Source organism: Orcinus orca, chromosome X, assembly GCF_937001465.1.
Source record: "Orcinus orca chromosome X, mOrcOrc1.1, whole genome shotgun sequence".
In the NCBI taxonomy this organism is placed as follows: Eukaryota; Metazoa; Chordata; class Mammalia; order Artiodactyla; family Delphinidae; genus Orcinus; species Orcinus orca.
The window spans coordinates 48,060,518-48,077,108 of NC_064580.1; the positions used below are offsets into that span (position 1 = coordinate 48,060,518).

Sequence of the window (16,591 nt, forward strand, 5' to 3'; positions counted from 1 at the left end):
GATTTTGTAAAAGGATTAATGAAATGATAGATAACAAAATGCTTTGAAACATACAAAAGTACTATTTAAAGATAAGGGAATACAATTACACATTTCCTTTTATAAATTATAACTGTGTTACTTGTAACAGAGGAGCAATGCCATTGTGGTTTTCTTTGCAGAAGCTGTTGTCGCACATGTTGATCAACTTCAGTTTCTTCACATTCAGCCCCGCTGTGCTGAGCAGGAGGAGGGGGCAAAGCTGTATTTTGGGGCTGAGGGAGTACATTCCCCACAGACTTGCACTGGGAGTCTCTGCGTTCTTCCAAACAGCCAGCTGGCTTCTTCTCCCTTGTCTTCTTTATCAGGGCCACCCGGTCTCTAATGGACTTAGCAACAGCTTTGGAATCACTTTCATGGAAGAATCCTGACTTGACCTACAAACAAAACATAATAAGCAAACCACATCTTTAAGATTTTTACTTTTACTTTTTACTAGCAGAGTTATTTTCTGCCCCCAAATTCCAAATGCTATTAAATAACAGTTAATTTGTTTCTATGTTCTTTCTTAATCAGACATGCATAAATGCCAGAGCCTTTAGTAAGAAAAGCAACACTATTACCAAGCATTGTTGAAATAATTCTGGCTTTAAACAAAAACAAACAAATAGCTTGGTATTTCAGTACATGCAGTCTTATTACAGGTAATTTATGACTGCCATTAAGTTTTGTGAAACATTAAAAAGGTTTCCTCATTCAACAACAGTAAGTGTCTACAATGTGCCTAGTATTGGGCTCTGGAGACATATAAGTGCCTAAGCTGGTCCTTTGTCCTATATGCACACACAAGCTGGTGGTGAGAGAAGGATAAAAACAATATAAGGGGCTTCCCTGGTGGCGCAGTGGTTAAGAATCTGCCTGCCAAGGCAGGGGACATGGGTTTGAGCCCTGGTGCGGGAAGATCCCACATGCCGCGGAGCAACTAAGTCCGTGCACCACAACTACTGAGCCTGCACTCTAGAGCCCGTGAGCCACAACTACTGAGCCCACGTGCCACAACTACTGAAGCCTGAGCACCTAGAGCCTGTGCTCCGCAACAAGAGAAGCCACCGCAATGAGAAGCCCATGCACCGCAACGAACAGTAGCCCCCGCTGGCCGCAACTAGAGAAAGCCCGTGCACGGCAACGAAGACCCAACACAGCCAAAAATAAATAAATAAAGTAAATAAAAATTTTAAAAAAACATAAAGTGAAATAAAAGGTAGAAATGAGCTGCTGCAAAAGCCCTAAAGGAGCACAAGCCTCTCTGGTGAAAGCAGAGAAAGTATCACAGAGGAAGGTAAAGTCTGACCTGGATTAAAACAAAACAAGGAACTTGCAGGCTATTGAGGGAGAGGTAGATGAAGTTCAGAGATCAACACTCTAGGCAGAGGAAGTATGCTTATGGCAAAGTGCTATATCTTACTAGGTGTTAGAAGAGTGACAGAAGTTAAGGGCTTATTGTCTGAAAGGAACAGGGCTGAGTAACAGAGATAATGACTTGAGGAGGTGCCATGGCATATTATTCTCAGTCCTACAATCTGTTTTTTAAAGCATATCATGGGGGTCTGCAGACTCGGGGAAATTTCATCGTAGTTGAAAAATGATTAAAATGTTAGATGGAATCCATATACTTAATTTCACTCCCTCCCAAAGTTCAAAAAACACTCCCAGAGTAAATGGATTTTTAAGTCATAAACTCACAAGAATAGAAAGAATAAAGGCAACAGCAACAACAGACAATGTTTTGGACATTTGGGGATGTGGAAAACAAACAGATAATAACTGACCTAGTGGACCTGAAAAAGTGAACCAGGGAAAGCTGAAAATCATTCCCATTTATACTGAATAATACTCGTAACACACAGGAACTGGCAGTACCAGGTACTTACAGAACTGGGTAAAGTCAAAAGAGATGACTAAAATAAGGAAGACTAAGTGAAAGGGTTTTGAGAAGTAGTTAGGTATTAGGTCCCTGTGCTCCACCCTCCAGCCCACACCTTTGGGTGATTGCTTCTTCCCTACCCGAGAAGTCTGTAATTTTGTTCTCTGGAGAGGGTAAAAGAGGATCATATCTGGACTAGGGAACACCAGGCACAGTTGAGGGTATGGCTACCATAACAAAAACAAGAAGATTAAATGGACCATATGCATGCTGAACGCCATACACAGAAACCCCCAGCCCTCTTCCCCACTTGGCTACCAAAATATCAGTAACCAGATCCTTACCCTCCAGGCAGGATATTGAAAGATGCTTCTCTGGAGAATCTGGCCAATCCAAGAAGAAAGACCCACAACTATTTATGTCAAAGATTCCCCAATTATTGGCCCACCTAGATACTTGAGAGTAGAGGTTAACACGTCTGACATAAGCGATCATACCATCCAATCAGCTTGTTAGTCCCTGTCATAGGCAAAATCATGGCCCCTCAAAGATGTCCCATCCTAATCCTCAAACCTGTGAATATGATGAGATAGCACTCCCATTATTGAGCTATACACAATTGACCTTAAGACAGAAAGATCTGGGTGAGCCTTTTACCAGCTAGTGAAGGATTAAACTTGCCATTCCTGACTTTGAAGATGGAGTGGGGGCATGTGAAAGGACTGAAGAACAGTCCCTAGGAGCTGAGAGTGACCCCCAGCTAACAGCCAGAAAGGAAATGAAGACCTTAGTCTTACAACTGCATGGAACTAAACTCTGTCAACAACCTGGTTGAGCCCAAAAGCAGATTCTCTCCCAGAGCCTCCAGCTAAGAGTCCAGGCCACCAAACCTTGATTTCAGCCTGTGAGACTCTAAGCAGAGAATCCAGTAAAGCCTACCAGGACTTCTGACCCACGGAACTGAAATAATAAAAGGGTGTTGTTTTAGCCCACTAAATCTGTGGTAACTTGCTATACAGCAATAGAAAACTAATAGTCTCCTACTATTGATCATGAGCAGCCAGCCAAGAATAACCAGAAATATGAGAAAAGCCTCTAACAAGAAGATGGAGCACAAAACCAACAAAAAACCCCAGCAACTTGGAGAAAAGATACTATGCAGGGAGGAAAAAAAGTGTCAAAAACACTCTCTTCACTAAAATTACAGAGAGGTGCCATAATATCGCATCCACAAAACAAAGAACAAGACGTTTACTCTAAAAAAGGAACAGACCAAAAAAAAAAAATGAAAAGGAACTCTTGAAATTAAAAACAAGATAGTAGAAACGAAAAACTCAATGGAAGAGTTAGAAAATAAAGTTGACAATGTCTTCCAGAAAGGAGAATAAAAAGACAAAAAGATAGAAAATAGAAAAGAACATTGGAGAAACAGTCCAAGAGGCCAAACATCCAAATAATAGCAGTTCTAGAAAGAGAAAACAAAGAGAAAACAAAGGGAAAGAACTCAACAATAAAATACTTTTAAGAAATTTTCCAGAAACTAAAGGATATGAGTCCACTGAGTATCCAACACAGTGGATGAAAACAGACCCCAACCAAGACACACTGTGAAAATTTATAATCCTGAGAAGAAAGAGAAGATATTACAAGCTTCCAGAGAGGAAAAAATGGATCACATGCAAAAGATCCAGAAAACAGAACATCTTTGTATTTCTCAATATCAATACTGAAAGCTAGAATATCATGGAGCAATGACTTTAAATTTTTTTAATTGCCAACCTAAAATGACTTAGCCAGCCAAATATGAAGACAGAATAAAGATGTTTTTAATACATGCAAGTCTCAAAGAATTTACCTCCCATATACCCTTTCTTAAGAAGTTGGCAGAGGAAGTGAACCACTAAAACAAAAGGTAAGCAAAGAAAGAGAAAGACATGGGATTTAGGACACATGAATTCCAATACAGGAGAGAGGCAGAGAAGTCTAGAATGATAGTAAAAAGAAAGATCAGTATGATAGTTATGTAGCAGATGTCCAAGACAATCATTCTAGATTAGAACCATGTGACTAGAAAGATAGGCATGTTAAAGGCTATCATCTCCAAGATACCCACTGTCAATGTCCCATACTCCTTTTATTTATTTATTTTAATTTATTTATTTTTGGCTGCGTTGGGTCTTTGTTGCAGTGCATGGGCTTCTCATTGCAGTGGCTTCTCTTGTTGCAGAGCATAGACTCTAGGCACACGAACTTCAGTAGTTGTGGCTCGCGGGGTCTAGAGTGCAGGCTCAGTAGTGATGGCACACGGCCTTAGTTGCCCCGCGGCATGTGGAATCTTCCCGGCCCAGGGCTCAAACCCGTGTCCCCTGCATTGGCAGGTGGATTCTTAACCACTGAGCCACAAGGGAAGCCCCCATACTCCTTTTAAACCTGAGGACAGAATGCCCAGGTGAGCCTGGCTCAAAGTATCTGGACTTTGCTAATTTGACCACATGCTGCTGAAGCTCATGCACACCCTCCCTCCAAGTACCGCACAGCCTGGATCGGGCATGCACATACATTCCACCCAACAGAAGTTATCTGCTGTCTTCTACTCTTGCGGGGGGAGCGGGTCATGGGGAGATGAGAAGTAGAGAAGTCAGAGGGGCCCACTCCCCGTCAAAGCATATTGTTACCAGACAACTAATTTTTCTGGTCTGCACAACAGCCCTCTGGTACCCTAACTGTGGTGAGCCATGTGTGTTTCCCTGGACTCACATGTGACCTCACCCTGATGACCTCCCTAGACTCGGCTCTCATAAACTCTTAGGGAAGCTGAAGCCTGACTATGACCGAGAGACTGTTCAGCTTATCCCTTCCTGGGCATCTTCACCTAACAGTAACTTCAGTAACCAGCTAGGTGTGTGTTTGCCACTCTGGTTTTCAAAACAGAATAATATATATTATTTAGGTAAACTATAATGAAAAGCAAAGGAATGAGTAACACAAAAGTCAGGGTAGATATGACCTGTGGTAATGAGGGAGAGGAACGCAAGTGGGGGAGGGGCACACAGGTAGCTTCTAAAGTTCCAGTAGTGTTCTATTTCTTAACAAAAGTAGAGTTTTACTATTCTTTTTATACTGTACATACAAATTTAATATACTCTGTTGTAGAGATATATTTCACAATAAAATTACAATTTAAATAAAGAAAATGAGAGGAAAGAAAGCAATCAGAAGGAGAAAGGAATCAACCCTGATACTATAAGGGGAGGGGAAGCCACTGGTAGGATTCACTTACCATTTCATATGCTACTTCCTCAGGTGTATCTGTTTCTAAATTGAAACTGAATTCAATAGCTTCATTGTCTTTATGCTTGCCTTTCAATTTTTTAGGGTCTTCAACCCAGAGCCTTAAAGCCAGAGATGAATTTGAGCAATCATCTTCCTCCGCTAACTCCACCCTTAGCCCTGTATCTTCAGCAAAAAATGCGTGGTTTAGTAGGTCCCTGACAGACAACCTAATAAACAAAATACAAATCTGTTATCAATTCTTCCAATCATAAACAAGGTATAGAGCACTTAGTTAGTAAAAATTGTGTCAAAGTAACAACCTGATTTAAAATTTTCTATTAATTAAACCATTAATCTGCCTTCTTATAAAAACCAAATCTTATATCCAATTTATTATTACCAAGGATGCAAAGAAATCCCAACTAACATGCATTTGTAGTGATCTTAATTAAGGATTATTAACAGTAACATATCTAGATACTGAAGTTTAACATACCTAAAGGTATGCCTAGAGATAATTAGAGAAGTGCTGCAGTAAACGTCAGATGGACTGAGTATCTTCCCTAAGCCACTGGCTTAAGTTACTAAAACTCACACAACAGATTGTTGGCAAAGGAAACTAAAAACTCTTCGAGGTATATAAACTCTAAAGTAAATTAGGAATTCAAACACTTTTACAAATGTTATAAATAGAAGTCATTAACTCTATTAACAATAATCTAGTCAGTGTACTTCACTCTTTAGGGAACGCCATGGGTGAAGCTAATTCAGTTCAGTAAAGTCACACGGTTTTCTTAAAGTATTTAAGTCCAGTATCCTAGGCCAAAGTATACATATAATGGATACAACTCTAGTCTAATATTAGGGATTAACCATCTCTGAAGAGAAACAAGCACAGAGGTTCAAAAGATTCTTTTATAAGCTGGGAGAGTTAATTTCCTTTTCTTTGACCAACTTCTAAAATAGATAAATAATATCTATCTATATTACAGGCCAGTGAGAGCTATAACTGATGTATTCCATAGTTTGTATGTAGAAAGCCCATCCTGCACTATTTAAAACAGACAAAGCATATTGACAGCATGGTATCCTGTAAGTTGAGGATTTTCAACCTTCTACATTTTTAGTGATCAAGAGACAAACACTTAACTAAGACAGTTTTATAAAAAACAAGCTTGCTCAGACTAATTAGTCTTAAGGCTAAGGTGAGATGTGTTTAAGAAGGTACAACCAAGTTAAGCACTCTGCTTCTAAATGAAAGTTTTGCCTAGATATTTTTACTAAGGAATAACCACTGCAATAGCAGCAGACAATATCATTCATTAAATACTTATTACTCTGTTAGGTATTTTATATGCATTCATTAACTTTTTTTTTTTTTTTTTTTTTTGCGGTATGCGGGCCTCTCACTGTTGTGGCCTCTCCCATTGTGGAGCACAGGCTCCGGACGCGCAGGCTCAGTGGCCATGGCTCACGGGCCCAGCCGCTCCGCGGCATGTGGGATCTTCCCGGACCGGGGCACAAACCCGTGTTCCCTGCATCGGCAGGAGGACTCCCAACCACTGCACCACCAGGGAAGCCCAATTATCTTTTTAACTATCAAAATAATACCTATTTTGAGGAACAGCTAAAGTAAGTTTCTCAAGATCACACTGGCTAAGTGTGAGTCCAGATTTGAGTCTTATTCTGCTGTGGAAGCCTGTGCTCTTTCCAAAACACTAATGTGCCATAAATCCTTTTGAATATTCCAGTGTTCTTTGGTAATAGATCATAATTAAAATGCTGTACAAACAACAATCAGAAACCAAACTAAAATGGCTACTTCAACACAGTAGTTTTAGCATAGCTTAAAAAAAAGCATGCCTAAATTACTACAACTCAAAAATGACAACAACAAAATAAACAACTCAATTTTTTAAAAAGGCAAAGGACTTGAATAGACATTTCTCCAAAGAAGATATACAAATGGCCAATAAGCACATGGAAAGATACTCAACGTTATTAGTCCTTAGGGAAATGCAAATCAAAACCACAATAAGATACCATTTTATACCCATTAGGATGCCTATTAACAAAAAATGGAAAATAAGTGTTAGGGAGGACGCTGAGAAATTGGAACCATCACACATTGCTGGAAGGAATGCAAAATGATGCAGTCTCTATGGAAAAAATATAGTGGTTCTTCAAAAAATTAAATATATTATTACCATATGATTCAGTAATTCTACTCCTAGGTATATACCAAAAAGAATTAAAAGCAGACTCAAGAAGATACTTGTTCACCAATGTTCATGCCGCATTATTCACAATAGCCAAGAGGCAGAAATAACCAAAGTGTCCATTAACAGATGAATGGATAAACAAAATGTGGTGTGTGTGTGTGTATACACACACACACACACACACACACGCACACACAAAGGAATAGTATTCAACCGTAAAAACAAAGGAAATTCTGATACATGCTATAACATGGATCAACGTTTAAACACTATGGTATGTGAAATAAGCCAGACGCAAAAGGAAAAATATTTTATGATTCTACTTATATGAGGTACCTACATAGAAGTAGAGACAAAGTAGAATAGAGGTTGGCAGGGGTTGACGGGAAAGGGAGTGGGGAGTTACTGTTTAATGGGCACAGAGTTTCTGTTTGGGATGATGAGAAAGTTCTGGAAATAGTGGTGATGGTTGTACAACAATGTGAATGTGCATAATGTCACTGAATTGTACATTTTAAAATGATTAAAATGGTGACTCTTAGGTTATTTATATTTTACCATAATTAAAATATAGAGATATATAGATATAGCCTGTTGGCACAAACACCAAGAATGTTGTGTAATAAAGCTATAATTAAACAGGTTTTATCTTAGTGACTTTTTATATTTTCAGATATGCAACACTAAACTTAGATAGATAACTAATAAAAATGGGAGACAGTCAGTGAAATGCTGGTGGAAATAATTTCTATAAAGGATCTATCACCTTATTAATCATAATCAATAAGGAGGTAAAAATCAAAATACTAACCGAGCAATTTGAGTCAGTAACTGTCCAAAGCTCAAATTAAAGGGAAAAGCTAAAACTAAAAGGAATTGTCCATAAGAAAAATAGAAATTGTGATACAAATAAATCTAGAATACTATTTCTTGAACAAAAATAGCCCTATCAGCATTATCGTTATCATGACACAGGACATTATGGACAAATAAAAAACATCTGGTGAATTGATGGTTAAATTTTTTCTTAAACTATCATAAAAAACCATTTAAGTACTTATGTGAAGGTGACAATGCAGGAAACTCTCTACTATCTACCAACTGTTAGAAGCAAGTTAACCTGGGAGGGGGTCCCACTGACTGTTAAACTGATGGCTGAAGGTGATCTTGTCACAACACACACAGACAAACACAACCCAAATTTCGGTTCAAGGAAAATTCAGCACATGATATCAGTTTAAAATGGCAAACAAGATGCACTGATACACTTCACTCTAGTCAGTATGGTTTGGATTCCACTGAAAAGTCATACCCAGCATGATTCAAAGATCAGAAAAAGACCCAGCTCAAGATAAGAGAAAAATTCATCCATCAGTCATGTCATTTCACTACATATGCACCCACCTTTCAGATTTATTTTGACGAATACATCCCTCGATGATTTCTTTCACTTCAGGATCAGTGACTTTATTGAAACTGGCTGGTTTTATACCCTGGAAGAAGAAAAACGGTTTCTAGTCACAAATCAAGCAACTGAAAGCCGAAGCCAACATCATTACTAAAATAATGATTTTTTTACCGCTAAACCATATTCAAATTTTAAATGAGATATATACACACAGTATAAGTTTAACAACTTTTTGACAAGGATTTTGTCATAGCTCTACAAAAAACAGTGAAAAATTGTAAATGATCTAAATCTCTAATAACAGAGGTAATATTACATAAATTATGTGATATACATATATATGCATATGCTAATACACGGAAACTAAACATGTTCTCATAGTAATTAATAATGTGGAGAATTCTCATGCTGCAACATTAAGTAGGAAAAAAACAGGATCCCAAAATGTACATACAGTATAACCCCAATTAGTAAAATATAATAAACAAGTATTTTTTTGAAATCAGAAAAGTCAGTTATTAAAAAACACTTTTAGAAATTCCAAATAAGGGCTTCTCTATCGCAAACATTTCAAATCAATATTTCAAAGTCTTCTAGAATGGCTAGACACAATGAGCAATCAGTAAACATATATATAAAATATATATATTGTTATATATATATAAACTTTTGAGAAATCTATATTATGTTTATCCTTAAACAATACCAAAATATTGAGAGAACCTCAAGCTAATTATCAGGTTCTAGGAATTTAATATCAAATTAATGAGGTCCAGATAATTCAAAATGTTCTTATAGTAACTGTTAGCTGCCTAAATGTACTTATTTTACATTCTGTTACCCTTAATTTATGGGTTTTAGATTTAAAAAATAATACAAGAACATTGCCATCATTTAATAGAAAATTCAAAATTAAGCTATAAGCAGAAAGGTATAATAGAAAAATTATCATGGAATGAGGCAATCTAAGATCTAGTTCTGGGTCTTCACACTACCTCACAGAATACAGAATCAGAAAGCCAAGTACCATATCCTAGATAAATCTGGTGAGATTAGGAGTTAATTTGGGCCTCAAATTCAAGAAGCTTTAGTAGAGATGGAAATCTGAATTGTGATATGGCATTTTTGTGACCTGAATATAAAAGAATAAAATCACCATACAAAAAATGGAATTTTTTATTCTACTTATAGAAAAAGCCCTCTTTGACCTTTCCACTGATCTCTTACCCATTCCCCAGCCCTGGATAATTACTGCCTTTCTCTGCTCCTAGGTGAAAATAATTGGGGAGCTGCAACTTAAAAAATCAAGTACAGACTCTTCTATTTGTGGTCGTACAATATATGGGCCCAAACTAAAAGGGCATTCTAGTCCCATTTCTTTTTCTCAGCTGTTTATTATAGAAATTTTCAAACATACTCAAAAGTAGAAGTCCCATGTAATCATCACCAATTTCAACAACAAGCATCATTCCTTAACCTCGTTTCAGCTATCTACTCCCACACCACTTTTATCCTGGAATATTTTAAAGCAAATACTAGGCACCATGTCATTTCACCCATAAAGTCTCCAGTTTCTATCTCTAACAGATATCATGTCATCATCCCACCTAAAATAATTATCAATAATTGCTTAATATCATCTAAAACCCAATCCATACTCAAATTTTCCAAATTGTCTAAATGAGGTGTTCTTACAAATTGGTCTGTTCAAATCAGGAGCCAAACAAGGTCCATACATTACATGTATGGTGCAATGGAACCGGCTCATACCAGCTCACAAGGGCCAACTATTACATTTTCAGGAATTGTGCAAGCTGATTATTAAATACATCCATTTATAAAATTTAAATTATATAAACTTACGATTAAATAAATTATATTAAGAGCCAAGGTAATAAATACTGAAAACACAATTCCTTGATTGTTTTACTACATTTTACTATTATTTATGCTCTTGCAGTTGTTTACATCTTTTGTATCCGTATGGTGGAAATACTATATGAGTGCCACTCTGCACCCTTTCTTAACCCTGCATTCAAGTGAGGTCACATTGGTGACTTGAAATCAGTCATGGTGGGAGCACTTACACCAAGGAAATTAGCAAATGCTAGAAATCAGTGCTTTTTCTTTTTCAGAGAATCAGTTGTTAAACATTTACCAGCTCATCACTACTTTAAGTCTCTTGTATTCTGTAACAGTCCCTTCCCCTTTTTTCTTTCAGGAAATTGATTTGTTGGAGAAACTAGGTCATTTGTCATATAGAATTCTGGATTTCTTATTGTCTCCCTAAACAAACCTCTGAAGTCAGACTTGAGGTCAAAATCCACCATTACTAGTAGCTGTGTGAACTTGGGCAGGTCACAACCTCTGATTCTCAGTCTCATCATTTCTAAACTGAAGACAGTGCCATCTTGTAGGAATATAAAGATAAAACCATGTGGCATATATTATGTACTTAAAAATGGTACCTATTAGTATGTTACCTGAAACACTCTAACAATCTCTTTTGTGGCCTACCTTGAGCCACCCAACTGGATATGAAAGGACCTATTTTCAACAATCTTAACACTTTGCTTCTACCTCCCTTACTATACTCCTATTCTCTTATTTTTATAGTTATTTGTGAGTTTATATTACTGCTTACTAAAAATGTAAGCTCTTTGTAGGTAGCAAACACTTCTTACTCATCTTTGCATTCCTTGTAGTTTCTAATGCAAAAAATTACTCATAGCAGGGAACCAAATACTGTATCCATTGAATGCCACTTCATAATCAGGCTTCTAGAACCAGAAGAAATCTTCAAAACCATTTAGCCAATCTTTATTATGTAGCTTTGGAAAATAAGATCCATCTAATAAATACCTAAAAATTCTTTACAAACAAATGGATATAGATGATATACCTGTACATTTTCCCCAAAGATACTAATACAGAGCATTTTATATGACCCCATTTGAGTATAGGTATATAGCATAAATCTAAAGCTTGTTTCATTAAAATTATGTTAAATTTAGCACTGTTATACAGAACTAAACCAAAATTAGGTTTTTTGTTTGTTTGTTTTAATTTGGTTTTTCTGTTTTTATTTTTGGTTGTGCTGGGTCTTCGTTGCTGTGCGTGGGCTTTCTCTAGTTGTGGTGAGGGGGGCTACTCTTCATTGCGGTGCGTGGGCTTCTCATTGCAGTGGCTTCTCTTGTTGTGGAGCATAGGCTCTAGGCACACGGGCTTCAGTAGTTGTGGCATGCGGGCTCTAGAGCGCAGGCTCAGTAGTTGTGGTGCACGAGCTTAGTTGCTCCGTGGCATGTGAGATCTTCCCGGGCCAGGGATTGAACCCGTGTCCCCTGCATTGGCAGGCAGATTCTTAACCACTGAGCCACCAGGGAAGCCCCCAAATTAGGTTTTTTAAAATTAATTTTTATTGGAATACAGTTGCTTTACACCAAAATTATGTTTGACTAAGTCAACTTCTAAGTTTACTTTATCATGAAATGTGGCAATTTGTGAAGTAAAAAGAATAAAGTTATACCTACACTAGTTACTTTACGGTATATTTGAGCTGCATTCTGGCACTCAGAATAAGGGTACTCCGAAGTAGCCATTTCTAGCATACACATTCCAAAAGCATAGACGTCCACAGATTCATCGTAGTGCTCTTCATACATCTCTGGGGCCATAAACTCAGGAGTGCCTACAAAATACCACAACCACATTTTTTTTTAAAAAGAAAGAAAAATATAGAGAATTCCCTGGCGGTCCAGTGGTTAGGACTCTGTGCTCTCACTGTCAAGGGCTGGGGTTCAGTCCCTGGTCATGGAACTAAGATCCCACAAGCCACGCAGTGTGACCAAAAAAAAAAAAAAAAAAACTGTATCCACCAAGATCACATTCCCTTTGCCATAAGGATTATCTGAGTTAAGTTCTGTTCCCTAAAAGCATATATATATATATATATATATATATATATATACATATAATATACATATATATACACATATAATTCCTTAACTTAATTTCTTTAACTTTCCATATTGATGAACTACAATTTGCAATGTTCAAAATTAGGTAATGATTACCAAAATCTGTTTTTATTTCTATCCTTGTTTTTAGTTATTTAAATTTTTCTGAAGTAGTAAATCCTATTTCTTAAGTCCTCAGAACCTTTCAATAATATTAAATACATCACAAAAGAAATACACTGTGATGTCTCTAAAATCAGTCAATATATAATAGATATTTCAAAGCAAATTCACATTCTAGACCAGGGGCCAGCAAATTTCTCTGTAAAGGGCCAAAAATAAATATTTCATGCTTTGTAGTCCACATGGGCTCTATCACAACTAATTAACTCTGACACTGTAGTGAAAAAGCAACCATAGACAATATGTAAATGAGTGTGTGTGGCTGTGTTCCAACAAAACTTTATTTACAAAAATAGGCAGTGAAGCCAAATTTGGCCCAGAGGCTGTGGTTTGCTGATCCCCGTTCTAGACATATACAATTTAAAAGATCTGTCTTTACGCAACCAACAAACTATAAAACGTTAATCACCAATGACACTTTTAGCAAATGATGTGCGCATTAAGGTGGCTAGTCCTAGATCACCAATCTTCACAGATCCAGTGGGTCCCGTGATGAAAATATTGTCACACTTCAGATCCCGGTGAATAATAGGAGGAGTCCTAGTGTGCAAGAACTGCAACCCCTTTAAAATTTGCCTGCACCAGCTCCTTAAGACCTTTGGTTTCATGACTTTAAATCGTTTTAAGTACCTACACAAAGAAACAAAAACCACATGTAAACAAACATACCTAGCTTACTGTATGAGCACATTAGGGTAAATCATGTAAGCTAGCTGATACTATATATATTATGATTGCCATCACTGAGTTATCTTCTATTGTCTGTTATGACAAAAAATTATTAAATCTAAAGCCTCATTCTTAGAGAAGACATCCTACTAAGTTTAGCATTTTTAATTCAAAACAAGAATCATTCCAATCAGAGTGACCTTTTGTGGAATGGCATCAAAATTTTGAAAACAAAGTCCTCTCTACCTCCTAATAACTGCTTAAATAGAGTCATCAGAGGGTTTAACTATGTAAAATTTTAGTGCAAAGATGCTAGGAAACAGAAAAAGTACATCGCACATTTAATAACCACAAATAAGTGGTTATACCATCAAATGAAATACTGTATTCAGAAACAAAACAATAGACTATAATTACATAGTACTGCTCACTAGATATGTGAATCTGGCCACGTCCCCAACCTTTCATCATCTTCTACAAAATGGCATTATATTATCTCTATAATGATTTCTAATTCTAAAATTCTATGATATCCCACAAATATTAATTTCTCAACATTGTATTTTCTAACAAACTTCATTAACATCAAAATTTTTTAACCTGCCCTGAAACATAGTCACCAGATTCAGATTCTACAAATTCTTTAATCAAGTAGTGTTACTTTACAAACAACTTTTGCGAATCCTGAAAATTATTTCCAAATAAAACTCCATTGGCACTTTCAGGGTCAACTTACGTCTTTAAGGTTCCTGATGTCATAAGTTCAGTCACTAATACAATACATTTCTTTCCTTTTAGTATAGACTCCCAGGAATCATAGAATCGAACTATATTGGGATGCTGGAGACCCTTTAACATCTCTGCTTCTTCCTTGAACCTTTGCTGCTCAGCTTTGGTTAATTTCCGGTCCTAAAATGGAAGATCAAGTTCCAAATTAAAGTCTAGAAATTCTCTTGCACACTTCTAACAACACTCAAATGAGTGCTTTATTTATTTTTTTATTTTTATTTTTTTGCGGTACCCGGGCCCCTCACTGTTGTGGCCTCTCCCGCTGCAGAGCACAGGCTCCGGATGCGCAGGCCCAGCGGCCATGGCTCACGGGCCCAGCCGCTCCACGGCATGTGGGATCTTCCCGAACCGGGGCACGAACCCATGTCCCCTGCATCGGCAGGCGGACTATCAACCACTGAGCCACCAGGGAAGCCCTGAGTGCTTTATTTTATTATATGTATGTATCTATTTTCACCTGTCAATTCTTTTCTCAGTACCTATATAATCATTGATATTCTTTGTTAGGTAGTTACTTTGACTCCTCTCATACAGCAAAATGCAGCAGTTGTTACATTTCATAACTATGTTACAAACCTACCTACATAATAAATCAATGCCTTGAAAAACAATATCTTTGATGTTAACTAAACTTTTGTGATAATCATTTCACTATATATATATCTCAAATCATTATGTTGCATACCTTAAACTTCTACATTGTTATATGTCAACTACATCTCAATAAAACTGGAAAAATAAATAATAAATAGTAAGTAAAAATTCCCTTGCTGGAAAAGAAAAACAGTATCTCAAAGTGAGAAAAAGTAAAAAATCAAAACAATAAGAAAGTTTCCCGAGGTGGAGGGGAAGATGGCAGAAGAGTAAGACGTGGAGATCACCTTCCTCCCCACAGATACACGAGAAATACATCTACACGTGGAACAACTCCTAGAACACCTACTGAATGCTGGCAGAAGATCTCAGACCTCCCAAAAGGCAAGAAACTCCCCACGTACCTGGGTAGGGCAAAAGAAAAAACAAACACAAAAGAATAGGGATGGGAACTGCACCAGTGGGAGGGAGCTGAATGCGGAAAGGTTTCCACACACAAGGAAGCCCTTTTGCGGGCGGAGACTGCAGGTGGCGGTGGTGGGGAGCTTCGGAGACGCGGAGGAGAGCGCAGCAACAGGGGTGCGGAGAGCAAAGCGGAGAGATTCCCGCACAGAGGATCGGTGCCGACCGGCACTCACCAGCCTGAGAGGCTTGTCTGCTCACCCGCCAGGGCGGGCGGGGTTGTGAGCTGAGGCTCGGCTTCGGTCAGAGCACAGGGAGAGGACTGGGGCTGGCGGCATGAACACAGCCTGAAGGGGGCTACTGCACCACAGCTAGCCGGGAGGGAGTCCGGGTAAAGCTCTGGAGCTGCCGAAGAGGCAAGAGACTTTTTCTTCCCTCTTTGTTTCCTGGTGCACGAGGAGAGGGGATTAAGAGCGCTGCTTAAAGGAGCTCCAGAGACGGGAGCGAGCCACGGCTAAAGGCGCGGACCCCAGAGATGGGCAGGAGACGCTAAGCCTGCTGCTGCCGCCGCCAAGAAGCCTGTGTTCGAGCACAGGTCACTATCTACACCTCCCTTCCCAGGAGACTGTGCGGCCCGCCACTGCCGGGTTCCCGGGATCCAGGGACAACTTCCCCGGGCGAATGCACGGCGCGCCTCAGACTGGTGCAACGTCATGCTGGCCTCTGCCGCCGCAGGCCCGCCCCACACTCCGGGCGCCTCCCTCCCCCCGGCCTGAGTGATCCAGAGCCCCCGAATCAGCGGCTCCTTTAACCCCGTCCTGTCTGAGCGAAAAACAGACGCCCTCTGGCGACCTACACGCAGAGGCGGGGCCAAATCCAAAGCTGAACCCCTGGGAGCTGTGAGAACAAAGAAGAGAAAGGGAAATCTCTCCCAGCAGCCTCAGGAGCAGCGGATTAAAGCTCGACCATCAACTTGATGTACCCTGCATCTGTGGAATACCTGAATAGACAACCAATCATCCCAAATTGAGGAGGTGTACTTTGAGAGCAAGATTTATGATTTTTTTCCCCTTTTACTCTTTTTGTGAGTGTGTATGTGTATCCTTCTGTGTGAGATTTTGTCTGTATAGCTTTGCTTCCACCATTTGTCCTAGGGTTCTATCCGTCCATTTTTTGTTTGGTTTTTCTTTAA

At 38.6% G+C, this 16,591-nt stretch overlaps 1 protein-coding gene across 1 annotated transcript in view; it reads right to left on the minus strand.

The window, feature by feature from the left end:
• The window catches only part of WNK3 (WNK lysine deficient protein kinase 3), a 188,307-nt gene that overhangs the window by 110,229 nt on the left and 61,487 nt on the right, over nucleotides 1-16,591 (minus strand). The window contains exons 3-8 of the mRNA XM_049704669.1: nucleotides 14,351-14,523; nucleotides 13,355-13,575; nucleotides 12,337-12,494; nucleotides 8,803-8,891; nucleotides 5,184-5,403; nucleotides 122-416 (exon numbers count right to left, since the gene is read on the minus strand). Of these exons, the coding sequence (XP_049560626.1) occupies nucleotides 122-416; nucleotides 5,184-5,403; nucleotides 8,803-8,891; nucleotides 12,337-12,494; nucleotides 13,355-13,575; nucleotides 14,351-14,523 (1,156 nt within the window). The remainder of the gene's footprint in view (nucleotides 1-121; nucleotides 417-5,183; nucleotides 5,404-8,802; nucleotides 8,892-12,336; nucleotides 12,495-13,354; nucleotides 13,576-14,350; nucleotides 14,524-16,591) is intronic.